The sequence below is a fragment of the Phymastichus coffea genome, unplaced genomic scaffold (genome assembly GCF_024137745.1).
Source record: "Phymastichus coffea isolate CEN01 unplaced genomic scaffold, Cenicafe_Pcof_1.1 PCOF00028, whole genome shotgun sequence".
Lineage (NCBI taxonomy): Eukaryota > Metazoa > Arthropoda > Insecta > Hymenoptera > Eulophidae > Phymastichus > Phymastichus coffea.
In genome coordinates, this window is record NW_026706839.1 from 1,125,811 (window position 1) to 1,149,902 (window position 24,092).

At 34.2% G+C, this 24,092-nt stretch overlaps 8 protein-coding genes across 8 annotated transcripts; 5 read left to right on the forward strand and 3 right to left on the reverse strand.

Moving 5' to 3' along the window:
- Positions 1-485: 485 nt before the first annotated feature.
- On the forward strand, positions 486-1,560 carry LOC131662845 (protein CREG1-like). The gene is made up of 5 exons (XM_058932806.1): positions 486-606; positions 670-824; positions 919-1,038; positions 1,237-1,318; positions 1,418-1,560. Exons 1-5 carry the CDS (start codon positions 486-488, stop codon positions 1,558-1,560), a joined length of 621 nt encoding a protein of 206 aa, XP_058788789.1.
- A 1,202-nt stretch (positions 1,561-2,762) lies between these two features.
- LOC131662786 (protein CREG1-like) lies at positions 2,763-4,159 on the forward strand. The gene is made up of 6 exons (XM_058932709.1): positions 2,763-2,768; positions 3,127-3,257; positions 3,323-3,477; positions 3,571-3,690; positions 3,773-3,854; positions 3,928-4,159. Exons 2-6 carry the CDS (start codon positions 3,137-3,139, stop codon positions 4,068-4,070), a joined length of 621 nt encoding a protein of 206 aa, XP_058788692.1. The 5' UTR covers positions 2,763-2,768; positions 3,127-3,136; the 3' UTR covers positions 4,071-4,159.
- A 4,951-nt stretch (positions 4,160-9,110) lies between these two features.
- Positions 9,111-12,173, forward strand: LOC131662777 (WD repeat-containing protein 36). The gene is made up of 4 exons (XM_058932688.1): positions 9,111-10,235; positions 10,302-10,867; positions 10,946-11,220; positions 11,286-12,173. Exons 1-4 carry the CDS (start codon positions 9,268-9,270, stop codon positions 12,171-12,173), a joined length of 2,697 nt encoding a protein of 898 aa, XP_058788671.1. The 5' UTR covers positions 9,111-9,267.
- A 357-nt stretch (positions 12,174-12,530) lies between these two features.
- Positions 12,531-14,839, reverse strand: LOC131662881 (nucleoporin NDC1). The gene is made up of 2 exons (XM_058932854.1): positions 14,574-14,839; positions 12,531-14,498 (listed from the first exon to the last, which is right to left on the reverse strand). The coding sequence occupies exon 2, from the start codon at positions 14,427-14,429 to the stop codon at positions 12,702-12,704; it is 1,728 nt and encodes a 575-aa protein (XP_058788837.1). The 5' UTR covers positions 14,430-14,498; positions 14,574-14,839; the 3' UTR covers positions 12,531-12,701.
- A 327-nt stretch (positions 14,840-15,166) lies between these two features.
- LOC131662886 (protein N-lysine methyltransferase METTL21D-like) lies at positions 15,167-16,002 on the forward strand. Its single transcript, XM_058932859.1, has 3 exons — positions 15,167-15,417; positions 15,491-15,680; positions 15,739-16,002. The coding sequence occupies exons 1-3, from the start codon at positions 15,182-15,184 to the stop codon at positions 15,958-15,960; spliced, it is 648 nt and encodes a 215-aa protein (XP_058788842.1). The 5' UTR covers positions 15,167-15,181; the 3' UTR covers positions 15,961-16,002.
- Positions 16,003-16,022: 20 nt separating this feature from the next.
- On the reverse strand, positions 16,023-19,539 carry LOC131662880 (cell division cycle 5-like protein). Its single transcript, XM_058932853.1, has 9 exons — positions 19,360-19,539; positions 18,183-19,073; positions 17,914-18,088; positions 17,566-17,822; positions 17,315-17,486; positions 16,943-17,226; positions 16,760-16,867; positions 16,504-16,677; positions 16,023-16,426 (listed from the first exon to the last, which is right to left on the reverse strand). Exons 1-9 carry the CDS (start codon positions 19,402-19,404, stop codon positions 16,169-16,171), a joined length of 2,364 nt encoding a protein of 787 aa, XP_058788836.1. The 5' UTR covers positions 19,405-19,539; the 3' UTR covers positions 16,023-16,168.
- A 101-nt stretch (positions 19,540-19,640) lies between these two features.
- LOC131662882 (chromatin assembly factor 1 subunit B) lies at positions 19,641-21,860 on the forward strand. Its single transcript, XM_058932855.1, has 6 exons — positions 19,641-19,905; positions 20,082-20,214; positions 20,288-20,597; positions 20,673-20,936; positions 21,013-21,240; positions 21,305-21,860. The coding sequence occupies exons 1-6, from the start codon at positions 19,765-19,767 to the stop codon at positions 21,858-21,860; spliced, it is 1,632 nt and encodes a 543-aa protein (XP_058788838.1). The 5' UTR covers positions 19,641-19,764.
- A 20-nt stretch (positions 21,861-21,880) lies between these two features.
- LOC131662884 (peroxiredoxin-2-like) lies at positions 21,881-24,029 on the reverse strand. Its single transcript, XM_058932858.1, has 6 exons — positions 23,870-24,029; positions 23,610-23,775; positions 22,913-23,030; positions 22,611-22,850; positions 22,104-22,269; positions 21,881-22,018 (listed from the first exon to the last, which is right to left on the reverse strand). Exons 2-6 carry the CDS (start codon positions 23,767-23,769, stop codon positions 21,965-21,967), a joined length of 738 nt encoding a protein of 245 aa, XP_058788841.1. The 5' UTR covers positions 23,770-23,775; positions 23,870-24,029; the 3' UTR covers positions 21,881-21,964.
- Positions 24,030-24,092: the final 63 nt, after the last annotated feature.

The following is a 24,092-nucleotide window of genomic DNA, read 5'->3' on the forward strand; positions in this document are numbered from 1 at the left end:
TTACTTTGATTATCATATAAAACAAATAGTTATACGTGACTTGTGAGCATACATTAATTAACAAAATTTCAATCAATTGAACCCATGTGTAAGAGCTCAATGTAAAGTCAATAATTATCGTCTATTTACAGATACTCGCTTGTATGAATTTTGTCTCGTGTTTTTTTCAGTCTTACTATACTTCTATTATTGGTTTTACCTCACAAGTTGACTATAGTGTATTATATGAAAATGTGTCCTCATTGCATATCGGTAACCAAACCATCATTATAAAAGGCACAGTTTGATGGAATAGATCGTTCATTGGACATAGTTGAATATTATACTTAGAGGTAACGTTTCCCTATCACAAGATGGTTCTTGTTGTTCTCATGTCTTTTAAGTTTTAAACGAAGTTTGAATATTTATTTTAAAATATTTGTTTCTTTAATAATTTCTGAGTAAAATTGAAAGTTAAACAATATTTTTTTGCGTAGTATTTTAAGATGGCATCGAGTATTCTGTTAGCAATTCTAACTGTGCTAGTTGCTTTAACCAATGCAGCAAGACTGCCTCCAACATCAGACCAGACAGCTTTGATGGCTCGGTACATTGTCAACGAAGCTGGTAACATAAGTATTTTTATCAATTGATAAAAAAATTTTCATATCAACGTTTCACCTTTATCAGAATGGGCTTCCATTGCAACTGTGAGTGTACGAAATAACTCGAAGGACTATCCATTTGTTACTCTGATTTCTGCAAGCGACGGTGCTGTGGGACAAGGTACTGGTGTTATATATATGCTTATGTCTCCATACAGTTTCGCCGGACAAGATCTCGAAGTAAGCTGCATTACTTAAATATTTATGACAATCGATGACAGTTGATTAAATGTTGAAAAACGCAGAATAAAAATCTGTTGAATAATTTTTACAGAAAAATTCTCGGGTTACCATGATGATGTCTTTGGCACAGGGTAGTTTTTGTAAAGATAGGGGCTACGATCCGATGGATCCTCGTTGTGCTCGAGTCATTTTCACAGGAACCGTTAAGAAGGTACGTAACAACTTAAGAAAGTATAAAATTTATTCGGTAAAATTTCGTTTTTATCTATAAATTGATTCTTTTGAACATTGTCAATCGTGTCGTTGTAGAATAATCATTAATTACTCAATTTGTATATATTTTTAAGGTATTTTTGATTAATTTAGTCTTCGTAGCCAACAAATTAAAATGAAACTCAAACCATTGCAGATAAAACATACAGACGCAGAATACGAAACGGCGAAGTCAGCATTGTTCACGCGTCACGTAGCGCTTTCTCACACGCCGAAACGTAAGTATACTACAACGAGGAAAATCATTTCAAATTTGCGACCGTCGATCAAACAACATCAGAATTAAAAAAAAAAAAAAACGAATTTATGACTTTCAGGCTTTGATTACTACTTCGCCAAGCTGGAAATCGAGACTATTGTTGTATATACCCAATTCGGTTACCCACAATCCATTGATGCCAAGGAGTATTATTATATTGATAAAAATAATATCAATCCTTATGCTCGTCGTTACAAATGAGATATAGCGCATTTAAATTGATGTTAGTATCATTACATATATATTTATATGTAAAGGATATTGAAAATAAAACACAATAATTTTATTTGTTATACATTTTTACAAGTGGATTTTTTATATATTTTTTAAATATTTTATTACCAAAGATTCTCTAACAAAGAAAAATATAAAGTTCATATTCAACCATTTGTAATCAATTAGAATTCTATTTAAAGTGTTACATTCTTAATTAGACTTTAATTACCAGCGACTCTACTTTCTCGGACTCTTAACTTGCTAAAATACTGCCTCCCCCCATACACGCACACAGACACAATGTTTCTTATCTTTTAATCCAGTATCATTCTTCACAGCTACGTACTTAAAATAGCATTCGAATATTAGGAAATTTTATTACATTAATTACTTCATCTTTGAAGCTGTCGAATGTCACGTATTCCTGTTTTATTGTTTGATAATTAACCGATTAAACAAATTTACCTATAAGTACAGCTTAATCGCAATTATATGAAAACTTCTTCCAAAGAGATGAGTCCCACTCTAACATTACTTGCCCACAGCTGACTGATTATCATCTTCCTTGTGTGTTACGATAGCAATTAAGATTGTCAACGTTTTGACACTTTTAAGAAATAACGTTTCTGTCGGGATGTGTTAAGAGGGTTGCATCGTTTGCATTTGTTTCTATTGTTTTATTCTTTAAAACTTGTGACACGAAGGCATAAATTAATTAATAACAATATTATTTAATTACATGTTTGCATCAAGTTTGATAACACCTATATAATACATCTTTTTACGATTTGAAAAAGATTCTGTAATTGTATTGTGAGGTCATAACGTTTGGAAATTACCCGTACTATTCGTCTTTCGTTGTTAATCAACCTATAAAATTCCATATTTAGCCTAGTGCTAGTTAGAAACCACATATAGATATATAAAATTCAATTTAAATACAGGGCTGAGAGAAAGAGAGCACAATTTTAAAAATGCATACCTGTTCGTCGATTACATAACATAAGATACGTAATATCAACGTTGATATTAAATAAATAAAAAGAATTTCTTAAAGCGTTGCGCACTTTATAAATCAAACAGTTGATAATGCAGTTACGATGGTAAATCCCCGCTCTTATCCAATTGTCCTAGTATATAAAGCTCATTTCGATTAAGAATTGTAATCATTAAGTGTAGATGCGGGAGCAAAGGTAGTGTTCAATTATTACGTTAGATAAAAGAATTAAATTTTTACTCAGAAATCTGAAATAATTTTTCATTGGATAGTTATGCCAACTTTTAATGCTGTATAATATAAAATTCTGTTGAAATTTATTATTATAGAGTTCTTAATATTAAAATATGATATATTACGATACAATTTTAAATAAATTACTTTAAAATTGATTATAAATTAGTGTAAATTGGTTTTAGAAATGCTAAAGAAACCGAAGTATACTGAAAGTTTCACTGTCAACATGATTAACAGCTTGATTGATACAATTTGTTGTTCGAATCGTTCAACAAAACATTTGGGATATTTTAGCTAATAATTTTTCAAAATTCTAGCTGCACCAAAATGTTTGCCAAAATCTCCATAGTCTCCGTTGTGATTCTCGCAGCGCTTGCAAGCTCAGCTCGCTTGCCACCATCATCTACTAAGCATGCATTGATGGCTAGATATATTGTGAACGAAGCCGGTAATTTTTTTTTTTAACGTGAAATCATAATAAAGTATACCATTGCTTTCTTATTTTTACATCAGAATGGACATCCATTGCTACTATCAGCGTGAATAAAAAAATCAAGGGCTACCCGTTTGCGAATTTGAAATCAGTCGCTGACGGAGCAATCGGCAAGGGCAACGGTATACCTTACCTATTCTTAACACCCTTGGATTTCTCAGTTCTGGATCTTGCTGTAAGCTCAAATTTGTGTTCCATCGATCCTAAATTTACGAATAGTTCTAGCTGTTATATAATTTTAACATCTTAATGTTTTGTTCGCGTGCAGGCAGACCCGCGTGCTACATTCATGATGAGCCTGGCTCAAGGTGATTATTGCCATGATATGGGCTTCGATCCAATGGACCCGCGTTGCGGTAGAGTGATCCTCACTGGCAAAGTCAAGAAGGTGCGGTGCTTTTCTTTTAGATCAAATAAAATTCGATGGATACTCCGCGTGCTTATCGATATTCTCTTCGTCACATTTTCAGATCGAAGAGGACGATGTCGAACACGAAGTTGCAGAAAACGCTGTTTTCACTCGTCACCCATGGCTGAAGCAAATGCCGCCAAGTGAGTAAAAATTATTCAACTTCCAAATGCCGGCAAAGCATAATATTTATATTTCGACTGATTTCGTTTTCAGACCACAAATTCTTCTTCGCTAAATTGGACATTGAAAATATTGTCGTACTTGCCCAATTTGGAGATCCCCAGTACGTCAACGTTAAGGAATATTTCGATGCCAACGGTGATGCTATCGAAGAATACGCCAAGCTTTATCGTTAATGATTCAGATGGAATTCAGTCTTCGATATTGAATAATGTACATTTATTTATCGTAAATAACAATATGATATTTATTAAATAATGAAATTCAGAGAAATCAACTGTACATTCTTATCATTTTTTCATATACTGTTTGCTGACTTGCGGTTAAGGATAAAAAGTGACGCATCAATCTTACTTTCCTCTGATTCATATCGAATCTAAGTCAAAAAATATGAGACTGAACCTGTATTTAATTTTTATATTCTGAGTACTTGACGAAGCGTAATGTGACTGAGTAATTCTTTTCGATATCGACAATTCTAGTAGCATATCTGCTATCCTGCAACCTGCAATCTGTTTGACGCGCGAGCAACTCTTACTATTCGTGTCGCAAACATCAATCCGACGATCATCTCAAACTTATAGCTCACTCGCATCTTCTGCTTTAGTAACGTAAAAAATAACTTAACAGCGTAATGTTGTTCGACCGCTCGATCAACACAAAATAAATGCACGGCCGCCTGGTAGACACTCGTTTATGACAAAGAGAAAGATTAAATATAGATACAGTGGCGTATGTATATTGCGGAAGATCATTGTGTATACATTTATATACTTCGGGACAAAAGTGCAACTATACAGTGTATCAGTGTTTAGTCTGGATTCTCAAAGACGCATTTCTAAAGTGCAATATCGGCGACGTTTGTGATGACACAGATGGACGACTCTAGCTGCTCTCTTGCGTTTCAGTAATAGGAAGTTGACGCTATTTTTATTAAATACTGTATAGATCATTTTGGCCACTGAATTAATTGTAGTATTGAAGACATTTCTTGTCATGTAGTTTTGGTTGATTGTCAATCAATATAGTTAATACATAATCAGTAGAAATGTTTAAATAAAAATAAATGTAAACGTTAGCAAAAACAAAACATTTTATTTTAGAAATGAAACGAAACAGTCTTTTACTATAGTATATATTGAGGGTTTAATTTGAATCACAGTAGACACCTAAGTTCAAGTGAAAATGAGGCATAGGGCTACGATACGGGCTCTCGCTCGGTGGCTACTAGAATTCAACAAGGAGTTTCAAGCTTAGAAAAGAGAGGAAAAATTTCGAAGAGACTGCCAAAAAGACACACTAGAAGAGACATCGATCGAGAGGGCGAGCGGCTGATCTACCTCCGATAGATCAGGTTGTTCTTATGGTCCGATACATCGGCCATCAATAGCTAGTCATTTTTATTATTTTTGCGTTTGTTTCTTTTTACGCATTTTAATGCTAACAAAGAGGGTTTGTATAATTGCTTATCAAAATAACGGATCTCTACGTGATCGTTTTATCAGTCACTTTTCCGTAATAACGCAATCATTGAAAACTAAAGCATGATAATAGACACGTACTGTTTATTGTTTTACGAAAAATTATAATGGATATTGTTTCGCAGAGCGAAATGATATCTTGGTCGAAGACTAACCGATGATCGAGATTTTTTTTTGCATAGACATATTAGACATATTTATAGCGACAGTTAGTTCGTGAAAAAGACACTTTAAGCTATCCGTTCGTCAATATGATTTCCTTCAGCGATGGGCCACTTGGCAACGGTACTGGGATTCCATATTTATACCTGACGCCGTTAGATTTCACGGCTCAAAATGTTTTCGTAAGTTCAATTCTGGTAGAATTTCCTTTAACCATATATTAGCGCGCGTTCGTTTGGATTGAGTGTAAATGTGACTGTTAATTACCTTGTCGCTCACGAAAATGCAAAGTAAAGATAACGATGTCGACAAAGAAGGAATAAACTGATTGATTTCCTCGACGTGTATTTTTCGCGGAATGACAATCGCGTGACGCTTATGATGATACTCTGCAGCACAAGGAAACTAGTGCCACATCAAGGATTATGATCCGATGGATCCTCGATGCGCCAGGATTGTTATGTCAGAGAAAATCGAAACGATTAGTACAATACATTTATAACTTATTGTAAAAAAACACGTTAAATCAAAGGTGAAAGAAGATAATCCGGAATTCCCGAAAGCTCAAAGCGCTATATTTGGCCAACATCCATGGTTAGCTCACACGCCAGAAGGTAAACAATTATCTCAGTGACTAAAATACTCTTGCTTGGAGTGTACTTGATAATATCATCCCGTTCTGGATCACAATTTATGTTCTACCAAGCTAAAGACGAGTACAATTGCGGTGCTGAACACTTTTGGAGGACCGAAATACCCGACTGTTAGGGTGAGAAGGACTGAGAGTGGGGGTTTTAAAATATTTAATATAAAGAACACCGGATTTATTTAATTCACAATAACACTACTTAAAATAATAAATAAACCGGAACGCTCGTAATCAAAGTAAGCTTACAATCAAACTAACAACTAACGATACAAATTACATTTATAAAGGTTCGCCGGCTAAACTAGTTAAAATAAGAAAGGATTAAATTTGTGTCGACACGAGAATCGTAATTCTAAAGAGTATAAAGGTATAATTAACGGAAGTACAATTAATGAAATATAGTTGACGCACGCGTGCTTAAAGATAGGCGAACTGCTTGTTCAAGTACCGGATCTAGAAGGATTGAGACGCGTCGCCGCGCCAGCTGAGTCCGATCAAAAAATTTTCTTATCTCAATTCCCTTTCCTCGCACGAAGGTCGAAGGCGTGAACTTCTTGACCTCCTGCCAATGAGGTTTCCTTATTCATGTGTCAACTGCTCCTTTCTCTGTTTGATTGGCTCGAGTCGAAGTCTGTGATGATTCCGACCGTGCGCTAAAGATTGTGCCGTGTTTTGGTGGCTCGTGTTGCGTTGTTTGATATCGCCGGCTTTCGGCTCAAACAACGGGGTGACGGACGCTCAATGTCCGTCGTCGACAATCAGCTTTGAAAGGTAACCTTTCAACCAGTCTGATTGCCACAATGCATTTGCCATCTTTTTTAGCGATGTATGCATTTTTGCGAGTTTGGAGGCAGTGATCGTAGCAATGGTAAATAGTCAAAATTTGATTCTAAATCGTAACTCAGCTTGATGCGGCGCACGCTTCTCTCACACGCTTATCTTAAATTAAACAATATTCGTAGTGTTGCTTAAGTTTCGCGTTTCGAAGAGGCCGTAACTGAACTTAACAACAAAGGAACCAACCGACAAATGTCGGCAGATTAGAGATTCTTTTTAAAAATGAGAGTGTCGATGTCGTTACGCATGGTCACTCGATCTTGTTTTCGAGTTCGACATCGCACGCGCGCATCGATTAGCAAACAGTCCGCGGCGCAATGAAATGATTCAAGCGCAATGTCTTTGTCCAAAAATTCTGTGAGAGCATATTTCAAATTACATCCGTAACACCGACGATAGAAGATTATTTAAACTCTCCAAGTCCTACAGGTTTCGTTTGATTGGAGAGCTCGTTATCAAATTGATGGCGAAAGATCCGACACTTACATATTAAGCTGACAGAAGGAAGGAATATTTTGAATACTATTGCAAGCAAGCTAATGACTGTAATTAACTAGTTAAGTCAATTTCGTGATTTGACATTAAGAAATTATTCATGCTTGTGATAAGGAATACCAAAGTAAAATATTGTTGCTACACACATTTGCCAATTGTAAAATAAATGTTCAATGTACAATATTTGAGAATGTTTAATAATGTTAACTTTCGTGAAATAACATTTGAATTGAAATAAAGAAACAAGAACAGTTGTATTTGCATAAGCATTCTTTCTGAAATGTTAAATATTATTCTGCACGGATAATTGATTAAATAAAATTGTGGCAGTCGCGGGACTGCATAGCAAGAACAAAGCTCAACGTTAATTGTTATCTTAATTATAATTATTTCATGAGAGTAATAGTTAACTAAAAAATTATATAAAATGTGAGTGGTTTTCATTAAGAACACTGAACCACAAAGAGCAAAAAGTAGTCTTGTACTTTTAATGATGTCCGTCTATTTATGCATATTTTGACGTGCTCAATCCAAACTCGAGGTCATATACATCCTTAAAATATTTGTTACATTAATTAATAAGGTCTAACATAAGTTAAAATAATGAAAAATAGGGGAATCTAACTTTCAAAGTATGTATATTAGGTGCAAGAATTTTGAGGGCGCATGCCTGACTCCGACCTCGAATTCGGAGTCAAAATATGTATATAGATAGGTGGATCTTCACAAAAGTATAGACCACTTTTGTTTCTTTGTATGCTCTTAAAATCTATATAATAGTCTTCCCTCGTTCTGAGATGGATAATAATATGTCTATGTTTGTTTATATAGAATTATGACTATATTTGTTTCATAGGAAAAAAACGAAGAAATTATCCAAATAATTTATCGGTTTATTTTCTCAAATGAATTAGTAATTTATTATCAATACAATACTCGTACTTTAATATAGGCTAGCTTTAATATACTGAGTTATTTTATATACAATGTTGGAATAGTTCAAGATTTTGTTTATATTATAATTATACAAACGTATAATGTAAATATATTTGGATAACGATACGAAGACTTTGACTCCTTTTACTTCAATTATTGTTACTCCATCACTAAAAAGCCTTGGTTTCTTCATTAGATCTCACTCGCCTCGGTATTGTAGTGGTAAATCAAATTCGCAGCAACTACCTCAATCTAGCTTATAGCTGTTTTCGCAAAAATTTATATCAGTTTACCTCAATGTTTTTGTGGAAGAGCCCAAGAGGTCTTAGATCATATGTTTTTTGATCCTGCTCAAAATTCACTCAGCAACAATCTCGTCTGTTAAGATCTCTCACTAAACACAAATTTTCTCCTCCATACGACATTATTTTCATACTTTAACTGTCTAGAATAGACATTTAATATCCTATTTTAGGTACGCGGAGATATCTTTTCTATATTTCAAGTAGAAAAAACTTCAAGATTTTTAAATTACTTCCTCTGTATTCACGCAAAGCGCATGCGCACAAGCTGTTGATGGCCAGATAAGTTAGTGCCAATAATATTTCAGAATAGAATAGAACAGAATATATAAGCAAGGCAACACACGTGTTTTGATAATTTGAAATAACCTCAAAGTCTGTTCTTTTGATCAAAGTCATGCATAATCTGAGTAGGTGAAATATTACCAAGTATACATAAATAAATACAGTAAAATCCTCAAAAATTGTGTAGGCAATAAGAAATTCACGTGAAAAATAAAAAGTAAAAAGGATGTCTCATAGTAGAATATTTCAGCGCAACCGCGCTTTAGGATATGTAAGCAATCACATACCAGCAGTAACAAGATATATTCAGAGAAGAAAAGAGAATTTAATTGTCACTTGTACTGGTAGAAGTTTTCATACATATGGTTGTTCTCATTTTACATTACTCAGTGTGTCACCAGCCCATCCTGAGGACATAACATGCCTCGCTGCTGATACTTATCATATTTATACTGCTAGTGGTAACAAAGTTTATGCTTGGCGAAGAGGAAGTGAACTGAAACATACTTATAGTGGTCATGAGTGTCAAGTCCATCTTCTCCTACCTTTTGGACCTCACTTGATATCTATCGACGATGATAGTTATATGAAAATATATGATATCAAAAGTGAAGAGCTTGTATCAGAATCAAATTTCAGTAACAAAGTATTCAAGATTACTGTCATTGCACATCCATATACTTATATAAACAAAATAGTGCTTGGAAGTGAACAAGGACAGATACAGATATGGAATATCAAAACTATGAAGATGGTTCATACATTTAACGGTTGGAACTGTGCAATAAGTGTCATTGAACCAGCACCTGCTAAAGATGTAGTAGCTGTAGGTTTGACAAATGGTAGAATTATTTTACATAATTTGCTGTACGATGAAACCTTATTTGAAGTCGTGCAAGATACAGGCTTGGTAACTTCAATTTCTTTTAGAACCGATGGACATAGTATAATGGCAAGTGGAAATCTAGAAGGGGATATTTGTTTGTGGGATCTAAATAAGCGTAAAGTTGAGAGTCAGATTAAGAAAGCTCATTTTAGCTCAGTCTGTGGATTGAAGTATCTCCCTAATGAACCATTAATGATTTCTTCGTCATCTGATAATACGTTAAAATTGTGGATATTTGACATGGCTGATGGTGCAGGAAGATTATTAAGATATAGAGAAGGACATGCAGAACCTCCCACAACCATCAGGTAACTAATAAATAATTTTTTTATTTGTATAAGTAATAATTAATTTTACTTTTGTTTTTATTTAAGGTTTTATGGAAATGATGGACACAATATCTTGTCTATAAGTGGAGATGCTACTTTAAGAATATTTTCAACTCAAACTGAGACATTTAATAAAAGTTTGGGAAGAGCTTCATACAATAGAAAAGCTTCTAAGAAAAAAGGGAGATTAGAAAATGATACCTTGATAATGCCAAGAATGGTAGAAATGGCTGCTGAACCTACAAGAGAGAAGGACTGGGATAATATTGTAACAACCCACACAACTCTGGGAATGGTTACCACATGGTCATATGATAAACTCAAAATGGGAGAACTTAAGTTACTTCCTGAAAAATTCAAATTTAACATGAATGTTGTTGCTAGTGCAGTAACACTAACTCAGTGTGGCAACTTTGCTTTAGTTGGATACAACACTGGCCATGTTGAGAAGTTTAACATTCAATCTGGGCAGCATAGGTGTTCCTATGGTGGAGAAAAAGGAGCACACGATGGTGCTGTAAAAGGAATTAGTGTTGATTCTTTGAATGTTATAGTTATTACTGGTGGAAAAGATGCAAAAGTTAAATTCTGGCATTTCAAACCTATGAAAGGTATATAAAGGAGTAGAGTCTATTCCCAATTCAAATGTGAATATATCTACCATAATCTTGCTTCTATTTTATTTACAGATATAAGGCCAATTAAAATAATTAACATGGAGGAGCCTGTAGAGTGGATTCGAGCTCACAGAGAAAATTCTTTAATTGCCGTGGGTCTCCAAAATTTTACGATTAGTATTATTGACATTGACACAAAACGAATTGTACGAAAATTTGAAGGACATACCGGTCGGCTCACAGATGCAACATTCAGTCCAGATGCAAGGTGGCTCGTCAGTGGTGCTATGGATCGCACGATACGAATTTGGGATATACCGTCTGCACAATTAATAGATATTTTTCAAGTGAGTAATGATGCTTTCAATTTGATGTGCGGCAAAATTTTAATTCGTTTTTTAATTTATTTCAGGTACCCGATGCATGCATCTCATTAAGCTTTTCACCAACTGGCGAGTTCCTGGCTAGTACTCATGTCTGCAACCTTGGAATCCATTTGTGGTCCAATCGTACTTTATACTCGCACGTGTCTCTCAAGGCTATTAAATCTGAAGACAAAATTCCTTCGATTTCTTTACCAGGCTCCACCGTCGACATAATTGAAGAAACAGATGAACATGCAGTCATGCAAATCGATGACGATAGCGAGGATGACGAAGATTCCAAAGAATACATCTCCCCAATACAACTCAGCTCCAAACTTATTACCTTGTCTGGTCTAGCGGCATCTCGTTGGCTCAATTTGTTGGATATTGATTTGGTGAAAAAGAGAAACAAACCAAAAGAAGCACCAAAAGTTCCAAAAGCCGCTCCATTTTTTTTACCTACAGTAGCAGGTCTACAAACCAAGTTTGACTTTTCTGACGTGCAAAATAACAAAGACAACAGTAAACTGCTGATTCATCCAGATTTCCAAAACTTAACGCCATTTGGTCGATTGTTGCAAAAATCTGTTGAGAGTAACAATTTTACGGAAGCTGTGGCGAAACTTAAAGAGATGGGACCGAGTGCAGTGGACGCTGAAATACAAACGTTAGCTTTTGACCTTCAAATTGCTACGCCAATGCTTCTGCAGTTTATGAAGTTGCTTAAGTCGATGTTGAAGAGTAAAGTAGACTTCGAGCTTGCACAAAGTTATTTGGCTTTGTTTCTGAAACAACATGGAACTATGATTACTGAGGAACAGGAATTGGCTGATTATCTTGAAGAGTTGGAGAAAGTGCAGCTTAAAAGTTGGAACGTTCTGAGTGAGAAATTATCCTACAACTTAAGTGTTGTCCAGCATTTAAAAAGGACTTAATTGTTAATGCATGGTACTTTAGTTAATGCTAATTATTTAGTTGATATAATTTTTTTTTTTTTTGAAGGAAATGTATATAAACATTAAATTTTTTAAGACTAGATTAAATAAGTGTCATTTATGTATAACATTTTTCTATTTGCATTATATGTGAATGAAATATTGTTTAATTACAATGTCTGACGTAATGAAACATGATTTTGCATGTTAATAAAATAATTGATAAACGATAATAATTTACACATATTTATGTTAAATTCAATCGATTTTTTATGATTTTTGCCAAGTTCTAATATAATAATAAGCAGTAAGGATTTCATATTGGGTTGATTTATAAAAAGACAGAAGTAGCAACAATGTTTTTTATTATTTCTTATATTGGAAAAATAAATAAAAAACGGGTAGTTTTATTAAGGAATTATGAAAATACATACAAAAATTCACATTGCTACTCAAAGTATCAAACAATAAAATGAATAAGTTTAAACATTTTTACAAAAAAATGTCCTGAAAATCACACATTTTAAATTACTCTTTATAAGTGAAAAATGGCTGCAACTGGTCAGCAACCCCTGGAGATAAAGCTAAATCGTCTATATAATTCCTAAAATGCGAAATTATTCTGTAAAGACTCCTCCTCACAGCCGATCGAAGTCCAGTCAATGTCTGCTTTAAAAAACGGTCGTCACTTACAGGTTTTCTAATTGAGACATTCAACTTCTGTAGTTTATCCAGGGATTGTTTCAGTGACAAAAAAACTTTGATAATCTCGGAAATATCTTTTTGTACAATTCCATAAGGATCTTCTTCAAGTGATACTGCTGCCAACGATGAGATTGAATCAGCAGCCCAGATGACAGCTTGAGCTTCATTGAATACATGCCTTAATTTACTTTCAAATTGCTCTGCAAATATGAAAGAAATAAGTCTTTTTGACAATAAATAATTAACCACGCTCTCTTTCATTTTTTTCAAGTACTGAGTGATGAAGCTTTCAGCTGGTACTTGTTTTTCTTCAATTTTGGCTGAACATGGAGTAGCAGGTGATACCAAACTTCTCATATGGTAAGTATGTGGTTTCCCTGTTCCTGAATTTTTTAAAATTGGTATAGGATTTTTAATGATTGGTTCTTGTTCTTTTTGTGTAGAACAAGCGGCATTTATCCCATTACAAAAGTTCTTCAATAAAGTCATACACTTTCCATAAATACTGTTCCAATTGTATGGATGTCCTCCTGGCTGACTTAATGTGAACAATACTGCTCGTCTATTTTTATCTTTCTGTGCTATGTTGATGAGATCCAAATATCCTAATTTTTGTAAAATTGGTATATCCATAGCCAAAGCATCAGACAAGCAAATATTGCCTTTTTCACCATAATGATTTTTTTCAATATTAAATGAAACCCATTGAGTTAAATAAGCTTGGAAAAATAAATGCATACTTTGAACTATCAAGACAAATAGAACTGCATGAAGCCAAGCATAAAAGATTATAGACACAGTTAGTAATCTGGAAATATGATCTAATGGTTCTTCTTCAATAGATAAATGAAAAGGAGTGGTAAATAAGTGCCTACAATAATTTCCAAAAACTACGTAGAAGATCATAAAGTACATTGTAGGCCAAAGAGCATCCATCATTGTGCTTCCAATTATTATACGAATTCCTCTCCTAACTTGAGATAACTTGGACTGAGGTATAATAGGAAATTGTAAAATTCTTGTACCAAGGTAACTAGAATTTGTAAAAAAATAGAGGCCAATCCATAAGCCATTGAGCAACAGAAAATAGTGCTCTTCAACAAGACAGTAACCTTGTATTTTTTCACAACTTCTCACCAGAGAACCAAATCTTCCACCTTCGACTGACAAATGAAGCCAAGCAAGTGCACCTCCAAGAATAATATAAATGCTGCCTAACATAAAATTGTGTGGAATAAAGATTTGACAAAACTTTACAAATCGACTACTAGCGTAAGATGTCGGATTCATGTAATCTTTACTGCTGACAATTCCATTTAGAAAAACAACAAGTGAAAATACAAAAAAGCAAGTCCACATTCTCAAACATGTGATAACATTCCAGGTATTTTGCAACCATTGCAGTGGATGAGTAATTTTCAGATTAGTGATTAACAAAACTACACTCATTAGCAAAAAGTGAACAACAATACTTGCTCCAATAGCCAAGAACATCCTACGTACTAACAACTCTCTGCAAGTGGCTTTATTAACATTATCTACTTTCTCCATGGTTTATTTTTGTAGTGTAAAATTATTAATTTAATCTTTATTCCAAATTCTTCAACTTTGTTACAATCTCTGAAATAATAAATTATAATTAATCAATACTAATAAGAATTTAAAAAGATTCGCACACATGAATTACATATTTACTCGCTTAAACAAATTTCTAATGTTTAAAGAAATAAAAAATCATTGTTAATCACTGGTAACTGATTTTTTACTCTGAAACTAAAGAAACTTGAAATACTTTTTATCGAGGAACATAAGTATTACATATACATAACATAAGTATATATCATATACAATGTAATCTTATATATTTAGCTAATCAGAATTAATAAAGCAAATAATAAAGATTTTTTGAAAAAATTAAATTCCTAACGTTTCCTGGCATAACCTCAACATAATGAATTTGTGAAAACACACGAACCGGCGACTAAAAGATAGCTCATGGTGCCATCTTTTAGTCGTTCATTAAGAGTGAGTTTGATTTAAATATACCGCTTGGTGCTCGGTCCTTATACTCCTTATGCATTAGTAGGTTATGTAGAAAGCGGAAAGTACAGTACGCGGTACAGTACGGCTGTTTCAATTTATTGTCAAATGTAATTTACAAATTAACAATAATCAATCTGAGATTTGAAAGATTTGAAACTTTTAAATAATTAATAATGTACAGTTTATGAACGAATTTGAAGAATATTAAAGTTAATTTGAATATGCTGTTTTTTTGAGTTATAGGTAGTTTTATTTGTGCAATGGATTCTGATAAAGATATATTTATCAGAGAACTTGAATTAGAAAGTCAAGATACTATTTTGACGTTTTCACAAAAAAATGTGGGTGATGTTAGTTGTGTTGTATGGGATGCTGCAATAGTGCTTGCAAAGTATCTTGATATCACCAGTCATAAAACCAAGTGGTTGCGAGGTAAAAAAGTGTTAGAACTTGGAGCAGGTTTGGGATGTGCAGGACTTACTGCTGCTTGTTTGGGGTAATTCTTTGAAATTGAATAACATTCCTTTAATAAAGTCAAACTGAATAAGTTTTTGCTATTTTGCTTATAGCGCAGATGTTGTTTTGACTGATTTGGAAAGTGCCCTATCCATGCTTGAAAAAAATGTAAAGGCTAATGAGAATCAATGGAAAAAGTTTAAAGGATCAGCTAAAGCACATATACTTGAGTGGGGCAAGGACATAAGCTTAAATTTTCAACCAGACATTATTCTACTAACAGACTGTGTATATTATGATGAGGTATAGACATCATATTCAAAATTATTTCAATAAAATTAAATTTTTTTCTAGTTTTTAGTCTATCCAACCACTTTTGAATACTTTGCAAAAACTTGTTAAAGATGGAACTTATGCAATTTTATCTCAAGAAAAACGTGACACACCAAAACAAGTTACTGTATGGGAAAAATTTTTAGAAGAATTAACTGAAAAGTTCAAAATAGAACTAATTCCTCCTGCAGAACAACACTCACTGTATTCAAGTCCTGATATACATCTTATGAAAATTCATTGTAACTAAGAGAGTTCAAATAAAAAAACTTTGTAAATATTAAAGGGATCAGAAATAATTTTAATTTAATTTGGATAAACCAAAAGTATCATCTATATCGTTAATTCATCTTATGTATTTACAGCTCATATGGAGAGTAAGATTTACTTTGCTTGATAATTAGTCCTTAGAAATATAAAATGTATAGAATAACTTATTTTGTACAAAAAATTTCATTCTATTCTTGCTGCTGATACGACACACGTCCGCGATGCATGCTCTCATGTAATTGTTCCTGCAATTGTGCGTAACGAATCTGTAATGCTCTTTCTCTTTCCTTTTGTCGGTTCACATCTTCCATCAACGATTCGAGTCTCCGAGGTAAAGCAGCGTCTTCTTGCTTCTGTAGGAATTTGAATGTAGACAGTTCTAGACGTAATTGGTCTATTTGATCTTGTAAATCAGTATATTGCTTTATTAATACTTGAGCTCTAGTCTAAAATAAAAATAATATTTAATTTGATTATTCCGTGTCATTAAATTTAATATATGGTTTTCAGCATAAAACGTTACTTGGTAGCCTCCTAATGTTATTTTTAATTTCTTTTCCAACTTAGCAGCTTTCTTAGCTTGTACAGTCATGTGTCCCCGATTTTCCTCTAATTTTCTTTCAGATGCTTCAATTCTATCTTTTTTTGAAGCTAGTGTTGCCCTAGTAAATCGTTTTTGTGGCTCTAAATATAGCACCTAACAGAAATAAAATTAGAATAAATCATCTACTAAATAAACCTATTAATCCATCATTACTGTATTTTATGTATTTACTTACTTGTGATAAACATTCTTCCCAGACTTTTGAATAAGACTCCAAACTCAATTCCCCATGAGCCATTCCTTCCTTAACCGCAGCCATTTCATCTTTGATCACACTTTTCGCCTGAAAAAAGAAAAGTTTGCTGATTTCAGTATGACTAATATCAGTTTGTACATGCATAATAAATTGAACACTCACAGCTTCTAAATCTTCATCAGTAAATTCCTCATAAGGATTATGGTCCAGCCAATTATAAGCTTGATTGAGAATAGACTGTGCACGTTTATTACCAGGCTGTACAGGATTTTTTATTGCATCATAGCACATCATGGTAATCATCTCCTTTTTAATCATTTCTTCTGCTTTTTGTAAATCTGTTAAGGACACTTCATTTGGTGGTCTTAAAACGTTTAGGTTGACTTCAAATGGTCGAGGAAGACCTCTCTGTAGCACTTGTGAACGTTTTGCTAAATCACGTTTTTCTGTAAAAATTTTTAAAATTATTCAAGTTAACCGCGATATGCTATATCTTCACATGCATAAATATTCGACATATGCTTAATTTCTTACGTTGTTCAATTAACTCTTGCTGTTCTCGTGCTTCAACATCAGCTTGATCTTCAACTATCATATCAGTTGATGTTTCGGTTTCTTCTTCCAAAGCTTCTTCTGGCACGACAATTTCGTAATCATTTTTCGGTGCAGGTAAAGTACTGAGACTTGCAATAAGCTCATTTTTCGCCTAAAAAAATAATTAAGGTTTTATATATACTAGTTATATGTAATCGCTTACTTTCTTTTAAAAAATCCAGTCAATTAACCTGTTTTTGAATCAACGGCGTTTCTGAGCCTTCCAAAGCATCTTCAGGATTTATATTCAACTTATCACGAAGAGGAGTCTGCCCGACTACAGCATTTTGACCTCTGGCTGAACCTGGTGTACTGAATTTAGCTGGTGAGGCATCAGTTCTTTGAGATCTAAATGGGGTAGCTAGGACTGTATTTGGTGTAGCAATTACATTTGCTAAAGGTGTTACAGAACTGAAATCTACATTGACTAGTTCGGGATTTAGACCACCTGAGAAAATACATAATCAAAATCATTCTGATTCGTTATCAAGAAAATATTTCTTTTATTTTATTTGTATTTTTTTGAACAAAATATTTACCTTTTAGAGGAGTATCTACATGTGTCAATGCCATTACATTTTGAGCTTCTTGTAAAACTCTGTCGACAACAGCTGGAGTTCTTGGAGTTATGGCTGTATTTGGGGTAAGAGAATAATCTGCCAATAAACTGTCAGTCAAATGGTTTCCACTTTCTAGAGCAATTTCTCTGGCAGTCTGAACAAAATGTATATTTCATGTAATAAGGAAGAAGCAAAGTAAAATATTTAAATAACCGAGTTTCATTTTCAAATGAACAAACTAGATTTACCTCAGATGCTCTTCCTAATTTAACAACTTGCTGCAATTCTTTATCAGAAATTTGTGGTTCTGGCAATACAAGTTTACTCCTTTTCCTCAAAGGCTCATTATTCATCATATTTGCAGGCATATCATTTTCCTTTCTCTGTTTTAACTTTTGCTTATCCTTTTTCCTCTCGATTTCCTCCTTTTCTCTCCAAGTCAATTGATTTTGTTGTCTTAACTTTGAAAAGTCAGAAGCCATAGGATCAATCTCTTCCGTAGATGTATCATAAAATCCTTGAGCTGGTTTCTTTTCAAAAGGGATCTCTGTGTTATAATTAATGCCTCGTTTTTTCTTGTTCTTTTGATTAACTTGAATTCCAGCAGCTCTCAATTCTCTTCTTTTCTGCAAAGCAGCCAATCTCCTAGCTTCCTCTAACTGCTTCTCACGAGCTTTCCTCTTGGCTTTCTTGCCTTGTGTGTTTGCTAATCTAGCTCTGGCTTCTGACAACATTTCTAATTCATCTTCATCCATGTCTTTGGGATCAGGGCGTGCAGGCTTAGTTTCAGGATTAGGATCAATTTCCCCAGGTTTCAGTTTCCTGGGATCATCTACACTTTCATCTCCCTCTTCTTTTCTTTGTGCATCGTCCAACACATACTCGTACCTCTCCAAACACTGAGCAGCTGTTCTGCCAATGATTGGAGCAATAGTACGCCATTGAGTTGGCATGAGTTTGGCTAAGTGCAAAAGTTTCTCGTCTTCTTCTTTGCTCCATTCCGTTTTTTTGATACTGGGATCTAACCATTCGAACCAACGTGCTTTGCATTGTTTGGCAGACTTTCTATGGAGAAGGGATGCTATACGACTCCATTGGTTTTTGCCATATTTCATTACAGCTGCTTTTAAAATTTCATCCTATAACAAAACAAATTTACATTGATTTTTTGTTTTTTATTAACGCACATGGATTTCATGATTGAATAAATAGAATCTAGATGACTCAAAGCTAAATGTTTACTCATACAGAAAAATATCTTACTATCTTTGCAAATAGCATTCAGAAAGGTTATGTTATTGTATTTGAAATAAAAAAGTATAGAACATCGAAAAGAAATAAGTAGAAATATGTGTTGAAGCTTTTATTTAAACTAAATAAACAAAAAATATTATAAAGATATGCAAGAGTCAGGTTAAAACTCACCTCGGTATTACGCCAAACGCCACCCTTTATCATAATTCGAGGCATCTTGATGGCTGTCTTGGTTCTTTCACACTAAATAATAAATACAACTAGCGTCAGGCCAAAAAATCACACTAAAACGACGCAAATTCACAAAAAACTAAAGAATTATCAATGGTAACAAAACTACAGCACACTGGACCAGTTAGGCCGTACTCATAGCTGCCAAAACCTGAAAAACCAATCAAACCAAACGTGACGTAATGAAGCAGTCGACCAATAAAATGATTGCGCGCGAAAGTACCAGTATTTGCCCGGGAGAAGACGGAACAACAGGTTATCTATAGAGTCGTCCATAAGATAATATTGTTGATTGAAGCTGTTGCAAGTGTCTTTCGTTTGAACTTCAATAAAAAAGAAAAAAACATGAAGTGCACGATTCCCGAGATATCTTGGCATAATCGTGGCCCAGTACTTAGTGTTGATTTGCAGGCTGGCTGTTGGAAAAATTCCTCAGGTGAAACCTTTTGGAGGCTGGCATCCGGTGGTACTGATTCTCATGTTTTGGTATGTTATTAATTGTCTTATTATGTTAATTTTACAAGTTTATTTCATTTTTTTGACTTTTGAATGACGTTAATTTGTAAAAAGGTTATATTTATCAATTTATATTTAAATGATTCAGCTAAACCAACAATGAATTTTTAGCTAACAATCTAATTTAAGCTATTTTATTGCTATAGATTTGGCATGTCACAGTAAATGAAGCTGGTGAATCTACAGTGTCCTGCGTGTCAGACTTGGAGAGGCATCAAAAAACAGTGAATGTGGTTCGTTTCTCTCCTTCAGGAGAGATATTAGCTTCTGGTGATGATGGTGTGTGTTAAAAATTCAATAATAATTATGCAAATAATGTTTTATTTTTTTCAATAAATTCTTGCTTATATAGAATCAATAATAGTACTTTGGAAGCAACAAGAAACTTCAGAGATTCTAATCATTTCTGGAGATGACATTGTGAATAAAGAACGTTGGAATTCATTAAAAGTATTGAGAGGACATATAGAAGATGTCTATGATTTAAGTTGGTCTCCTAACTCAGGTTTTATAGCTTCTGCATCTTTGGATAATACAGTGATTTTATGGAATGTTGAAAAAGGCAAGAAGATTGCTATGTGTAGTGATTACAACAAAGGATTTCCTCAAGGAGTTGCTTGGGATCCTGTCAGCAAATATGTTGCTTCTTTGAGTTCTGATAGGTTTGTTGAATTATTTTTCAATTAATATATTTGTCTTAAAAACTCCATATATAATGGAAATTGTTTTATTTTCAGAATTTGCAGATTAATAGATGTAAATTTAAAGAAAACTGTTCAGCGTGTCAGCAAATCCAGGATTCCTACTCCTGCTGGACATGCTTTAGAGGGAAGGGTTGTTAGGCTGTTTTATGATGACACATTCAAATCTTATTTTAGAAGACTAACATTCACACCTGATGGTTCACTAATCATTGCTCCATCAGGTATCATTGAACCACAAGAATCAACAGAAAAGGTTTCAAATGGTACAATAGTATTTTCAAGGCATAGTTTGAAAGAGTAATTATTCAAAACTAATATTGACAAAAAATTTTATATTATTAGAGCGATGCATTAAAATTGTTTTCAATTGTAGACCTGTAGCCATTCTTCCTTCTTATGAAGAAGTAACAAACGCTGCAAGATGTTGTCCTGTATATTTCAAGTTGAGAAACGATGGACCTATGCCTATGATTGACTTGCCTTACAGAATGGTATTTGCAGTTGCGACTGACAACTCGGTTATTGTATACGATACACAACAGACGTCGCCTATCGCTATCATTTCAAATATTCATTACACCAGACTGACTGATATCACCTGGTAAGTTTACTTATTATAGAAATGAAATTTAATAAGTCGAAATTAATACGACTTCGTATTCTAGGTCATCAGATGGCAGATTGTTAGTTGCTTCATCGTCTGATGGGTACTGTTCAATCATCCATTTCCAAGTTGGTGAATTGGGAGAAATATATGAGATGGCTCCTAAAGAAGTAGCGACTAAAAAATCTGACGTTGAAGATATAAAAGAAAAATTAAAATCAACGTCGACACCATTTATTGAACTTGATGCAAATGCTGTTGATATGTACATTTTACAGAAAAATTCTGAAAGTATTCAGAAAGACGAAACAAAACCTGCTACATCGAAAGAAAATTCTGATAAAGTGGAAGTGGATGATCGTGCGAAAGTTGAAAATAAACCAACAAGAAAATTAAATACTTTGGAAGGTGAAATTCGCAAAAATTCTTCAAATTTCGACGAAACGGAAGATTTTCAATTAATCTTGGAAGATACGATAGCCGAAAGCGAAAAACCCAATGTGAAAACAACTCCTTCAAAGAATGAAAAAACATCGACAACAGTTTTGGCTCGAACGCCACGACGAGTACAACTGATCACTTTATCAAGTCCAAGACGAGCGAAGCCGAGTGAATAATTATTCGTAAGCATTAGATATTTCAATGTGATAAAATTTATTTACAAAGTTTATAAAAAACCAGGCATTCATTTTCTTATCAAGTACAAAAAACGTAGAAGTTTTTATATTTGATTCTTAGAGAAGAACTTCTTTTTGTCGATTGGATTTGGAATGATCTAAAACAAAAAAGAACAAAAATACGTTTGTGAGTTACTAAGTAGAGTAAATTCAATCGAATGATGTTAAAAAAGAGCAAATTACTGTATCCTGTCCTGGTTTCCAACCAGCTGGACAGACTTCACCATGTTCATCCGTATACTTGAAAGCTTGCACGAGCCTTAGAGTTTCATCGACTGATCGGCCCACTGGAAGATCATTCATTGTAATCTGTCGCAAAACACCCTTATCGTCGATGATAAATAATGCGCTAAAATAAAAAATTTTTATGTTATATGTTTATGTGACATTGGTTCAGAACGTGATGTAAAATTGTAATTGTAAGTGTTGAGAAAAAAAAATCCAATTCTAGAGTGCAGTAATTTTTTTTATGCAGTGTAAGATAATTCACGTGAAACTAATCGAATGAGTATGAATTACGAAATAAATTTACGAAGCGTCCGATATGATATTATACAAAACAAATTATGCAAATATGAATAGTTTTATGCCAATAAAACGTTACAAACTTTGAATTGATATGATTCTTTTTAATTGTACTGCCAATCATCAGTGCTGCATTTGAATTTTTGAAATAGATATAGTAATTACCGAAGAGTATGGCCTAAATCATCGAGGTAAACTCCATAATCCTGAGAAATTTTGTGCGTAAGATCGGAGAGTAATGGAATTTTGATATTCTCGAGACCACCCTCTTTCCTCGGTGTATTCATCCATGCCAGATGAGTAAAGTGCGAGTCTACAGACGCGGCTACAACTTCCACGTTTATTTTACGGAACTCCTCGACCCTGTCTGAGAACGCTAAGATTTCCGTTGGACAGACGAAAGTACTGAAATAAGAGCGACAGTGTTACTACTAAAAGATGAGTTGGCGAGAGTTTTCAATACTTACAAATCGAGCGGGTAGAAAAAGAAGACGAGGTATTTGCCTTTGTAATTCGAAAGTTTAAGCTCTTTGAATTCGCCATTAACTACAGCTGTTCCTTCCCAGTAAGGTGCCCTTTTGCCAACTGTAAATCAACGATAATTTTCGAGCTCAAAAGGGAATAATTACACATAAGGCGACTGTAATAATAAATTGACGATAATATTATCTTAAATATAATAGCCTGCGAAAAAACGCGAGGTTTACTACATTTTTACTTAATCTGATTTTGAACATTTTCGTTATTTATTTCGTTTGTCGTTTTGAACTTATTAGCGCTTATCTTATCAACGAATGTAATACAGTAAACGCTCACGCGAGAATAATTACGTTCCATCGGATGATCTATGGTAAATATTTCTTTTCCAAATAATCATACTGCACAAAAACAATGTTACTTTTTATATAACTGTTTTTGAGTCAAATAATTACGATCTGAAATGACAAACAAAATACAAATAGCCTCAATTAGAAAAGCAAATTATATCAAAGATCTATAGTAAAATGTACGGATTCTCCAACAGAAAAAAAACTAATGAGCCAGCATCCACACACGCATGCACACACTTGCCCGCAGTTAAGTGTATAGCAAAGTTCAGGACCCCGTCTAAAAATAGTCTAAAAATAACGGCCCCTAACGAATAACAAATCTCGAATTACTTACTGACAGCTTTGGTAGTATGCAATTGATGTCCCTCGTGTTTAGTGCCACTAGGATACACGGTGCCACCGGCGAAGGAGTAACAATTCTCGTCCTCGCCGAAGCCGGCATGGACCGTGACTACAAGGACTAGACTCAGAAGAAGGCCTACGTGGACAAACATCGCGCTCTAACAGATGCAAGGCAAAGAATCGCGTGACGTTAGTTTTCCGAGTCTCTCTTTTCACGCGTTTCATTGAGATTTTTCCAGATGCTTTACTTACTTTGTCGGCGTGGATCTGCAAAACGAAGTCCGCAACGCGCGCGGAAGTGATATTGTTTACAAAATGTCAGCGCTGGACTGCGCTGCCCCCTTGGATGTTTCTGCTCGGCGCTTGCGACTGCGCGGCCACGTTCTATTGGTCGGCCATTGTGAAGAAGCGCCAGTTTTCGAGATAAACCGGTTCACTCGAAAATGCTTTAATTCACAATGGAGGAGCAATCGAG

What these genes read in the sequence shown, in the direction of transcription:
- LOC131662777 (XM_058932688.1), top strand. Translation starts at nt 9,268, where the DNA reads ATGTCTCATAGTAGAATATTTCAGCGCAACCGCGCTTTAGGATATGTA. An exon ending in GAACCTCCCACAACCATCAG is followed by an intron (nt 10,236 to 10,301) that starts GTAACTAATAAA and finishes TTTTTATTTAAG; the next exon opens with GTTTTATGGAAATGATGGAC. An exon ending in GCATTTCAAACCTATGAAAG is followed by an intron (nt 10,868 to 10,945) that starts GTATATAAAGGA and finishes TTTTATTTACAG; the next exon opens with ATATAAGGCCAATTAAAATA.
- LOC131662845 (XM_058932806.1), top strand. Translation starts at nt 486, where the DNA reads ATGGCATCGAGTATTCTGTTAGCAATTCTAACTGTGCTAGTTGCTTTA. An exon ending in TCGCCGGACAAGATCTCGAA is followed by an intron (nt 825 to 918) that starts GTAAGCTGCATT and finishes TAATTTTTACAG; the next exon opens with AAAAATTCTCGGGTTACCAT. An exon ending in GCTTTCTCACACGCCGAAAC is followed by an intron (nt 1,319 to 1,417) that starts GTAAGTATACTA and finishes TATGACTTTCAG; the next exon opens with GCTTTGATTACTACTTCGCC.
- LOC131662880 (XM_058932853.1), bottom strand. Translation starts at nt 19,404, where the DNA reads ATGCCTCGAATTATGATAAAGGGTGGCGTTTGGCGTAATACCGAG. An exon ending in AATTAGGAAGAGCATCTGAG is followed by an intron (nt 18,089 to 18,182) that starts GTAAATCTAGTT and finishes CATTTTGTTCAG; the next exon opens with ACTGCCAGAGAAATTGCTCT. An exon ending in GGGAAGAATGTTTATCACAA is followed by an intron (nt 16,678 to 16,759) that starts GTAAGTAAATAC and finishes TATTTCTGTTAG; the next exon opens with GTGCTATATTTAGAGCCACA.
- LOC131662882 (XM_058932855.1), top strand. Translation starts at nt 19,765, where the DNA reads ATGAAGTGCACGATTCCCGAGATATCTTGGCATAATCGTGGCCCAGTA. An exon ending in TCAAGGCATAGTTTGAAAGA is followed by an intron (nt 20,937 to 21,012) that starts GTAATTATTCAA and finishes TTTCAATTGTAG; the next exon opens with ACCTGTAGCCATTCTTCCTT. An exon ending in AGACTGACTGATATCACCTG is followed by an intron (nt 21,241 to 21,304) that starts GTAAGTTTACTT and finishes TTCGTATTCTAG; the next exon opens with GTCATCAGATGGCAGATTGT.
- LOC131662884 (XM_058932858.1), bottom strand. Translation starts at nt 23,769, where the DNA reads ATGTTTGTCCACGTAGGCCTTCTTCTGAGTCTAGTCCTTGTAGTCACG. An exon ending in TTTTTCTACCCGCTCGATTT is followed by an intron (nt 22,851 to 22,912) that starts GTAAGTATTGAA and finishes CTCTTATTTCAG; the next exon opens with TACTTTCGTCTGTCCAACGG. An exon ending in GGAAACCAGGACAGGATACA is followed by an intron (nt 22,019 to 22,103) that starts GTAATTTGCTCT and finishes TTTTTGTTTTAG; the next exon opens with ATCATTCCAAATCCAATCGA.
- LOC131662786 (XM_058932709.1), top strand. Translation starts at nt 3,137, where the DNA reads ATGTTTGCCAAAATCTCCATAGTCTCCGTTGTGATTCTCGCAGCGCTT. An exon ending in ATATATTGTGAACGAAGCCG is followed by an intron (nt 3,258 to 3,322) that starts GTAATTTTTTTT and finishes TTTTTACATCAG; the next exon opens with AATGGACATCCATTGCTACT. An exon ending in TCTCAGTTCTGGATCTTGCT is followed by an intron (nt 3,478 to 3,570) that starts GTAAGCTCAAAT and finishes GTTCGCGTGCAG; the next exon opens with GCAGACCCGCGTGCTACATT.
- LOC131662881 (XM_058932854.1), bottom strand. Translation starts at nt 14,429, where the DNA reads ATGGAGAAAGTAGATAATGTTAATAAAGCCACTTGCAGAGAGTTGTTA.
- LOC131662886 (XM_058932859.1), top strand. Translation starts at nt 15,182, where the DNA reads ATGGATTCTGATAAAGATATATTTATCAGAGAACTTGAATTAGAAAGT. An exon ending in CTTACTGCTGCTTGTTTGGG is followed by an intron (nt 15,418 to 15,490) that starts GTAATTCTTTGA and finishes TTTTGCTTATAG; the next exon opens with CGCAGATGTTGTTTTGACTG. An exon ending in ACTGTGTATATTATGATGAG is followed by an intron (nt 15,681 to 15,738) that starts GTATAGACATCA and finishes TCTAGTTTTTAG; the next exon opens with TCTATCCAACCACTTTTGAA.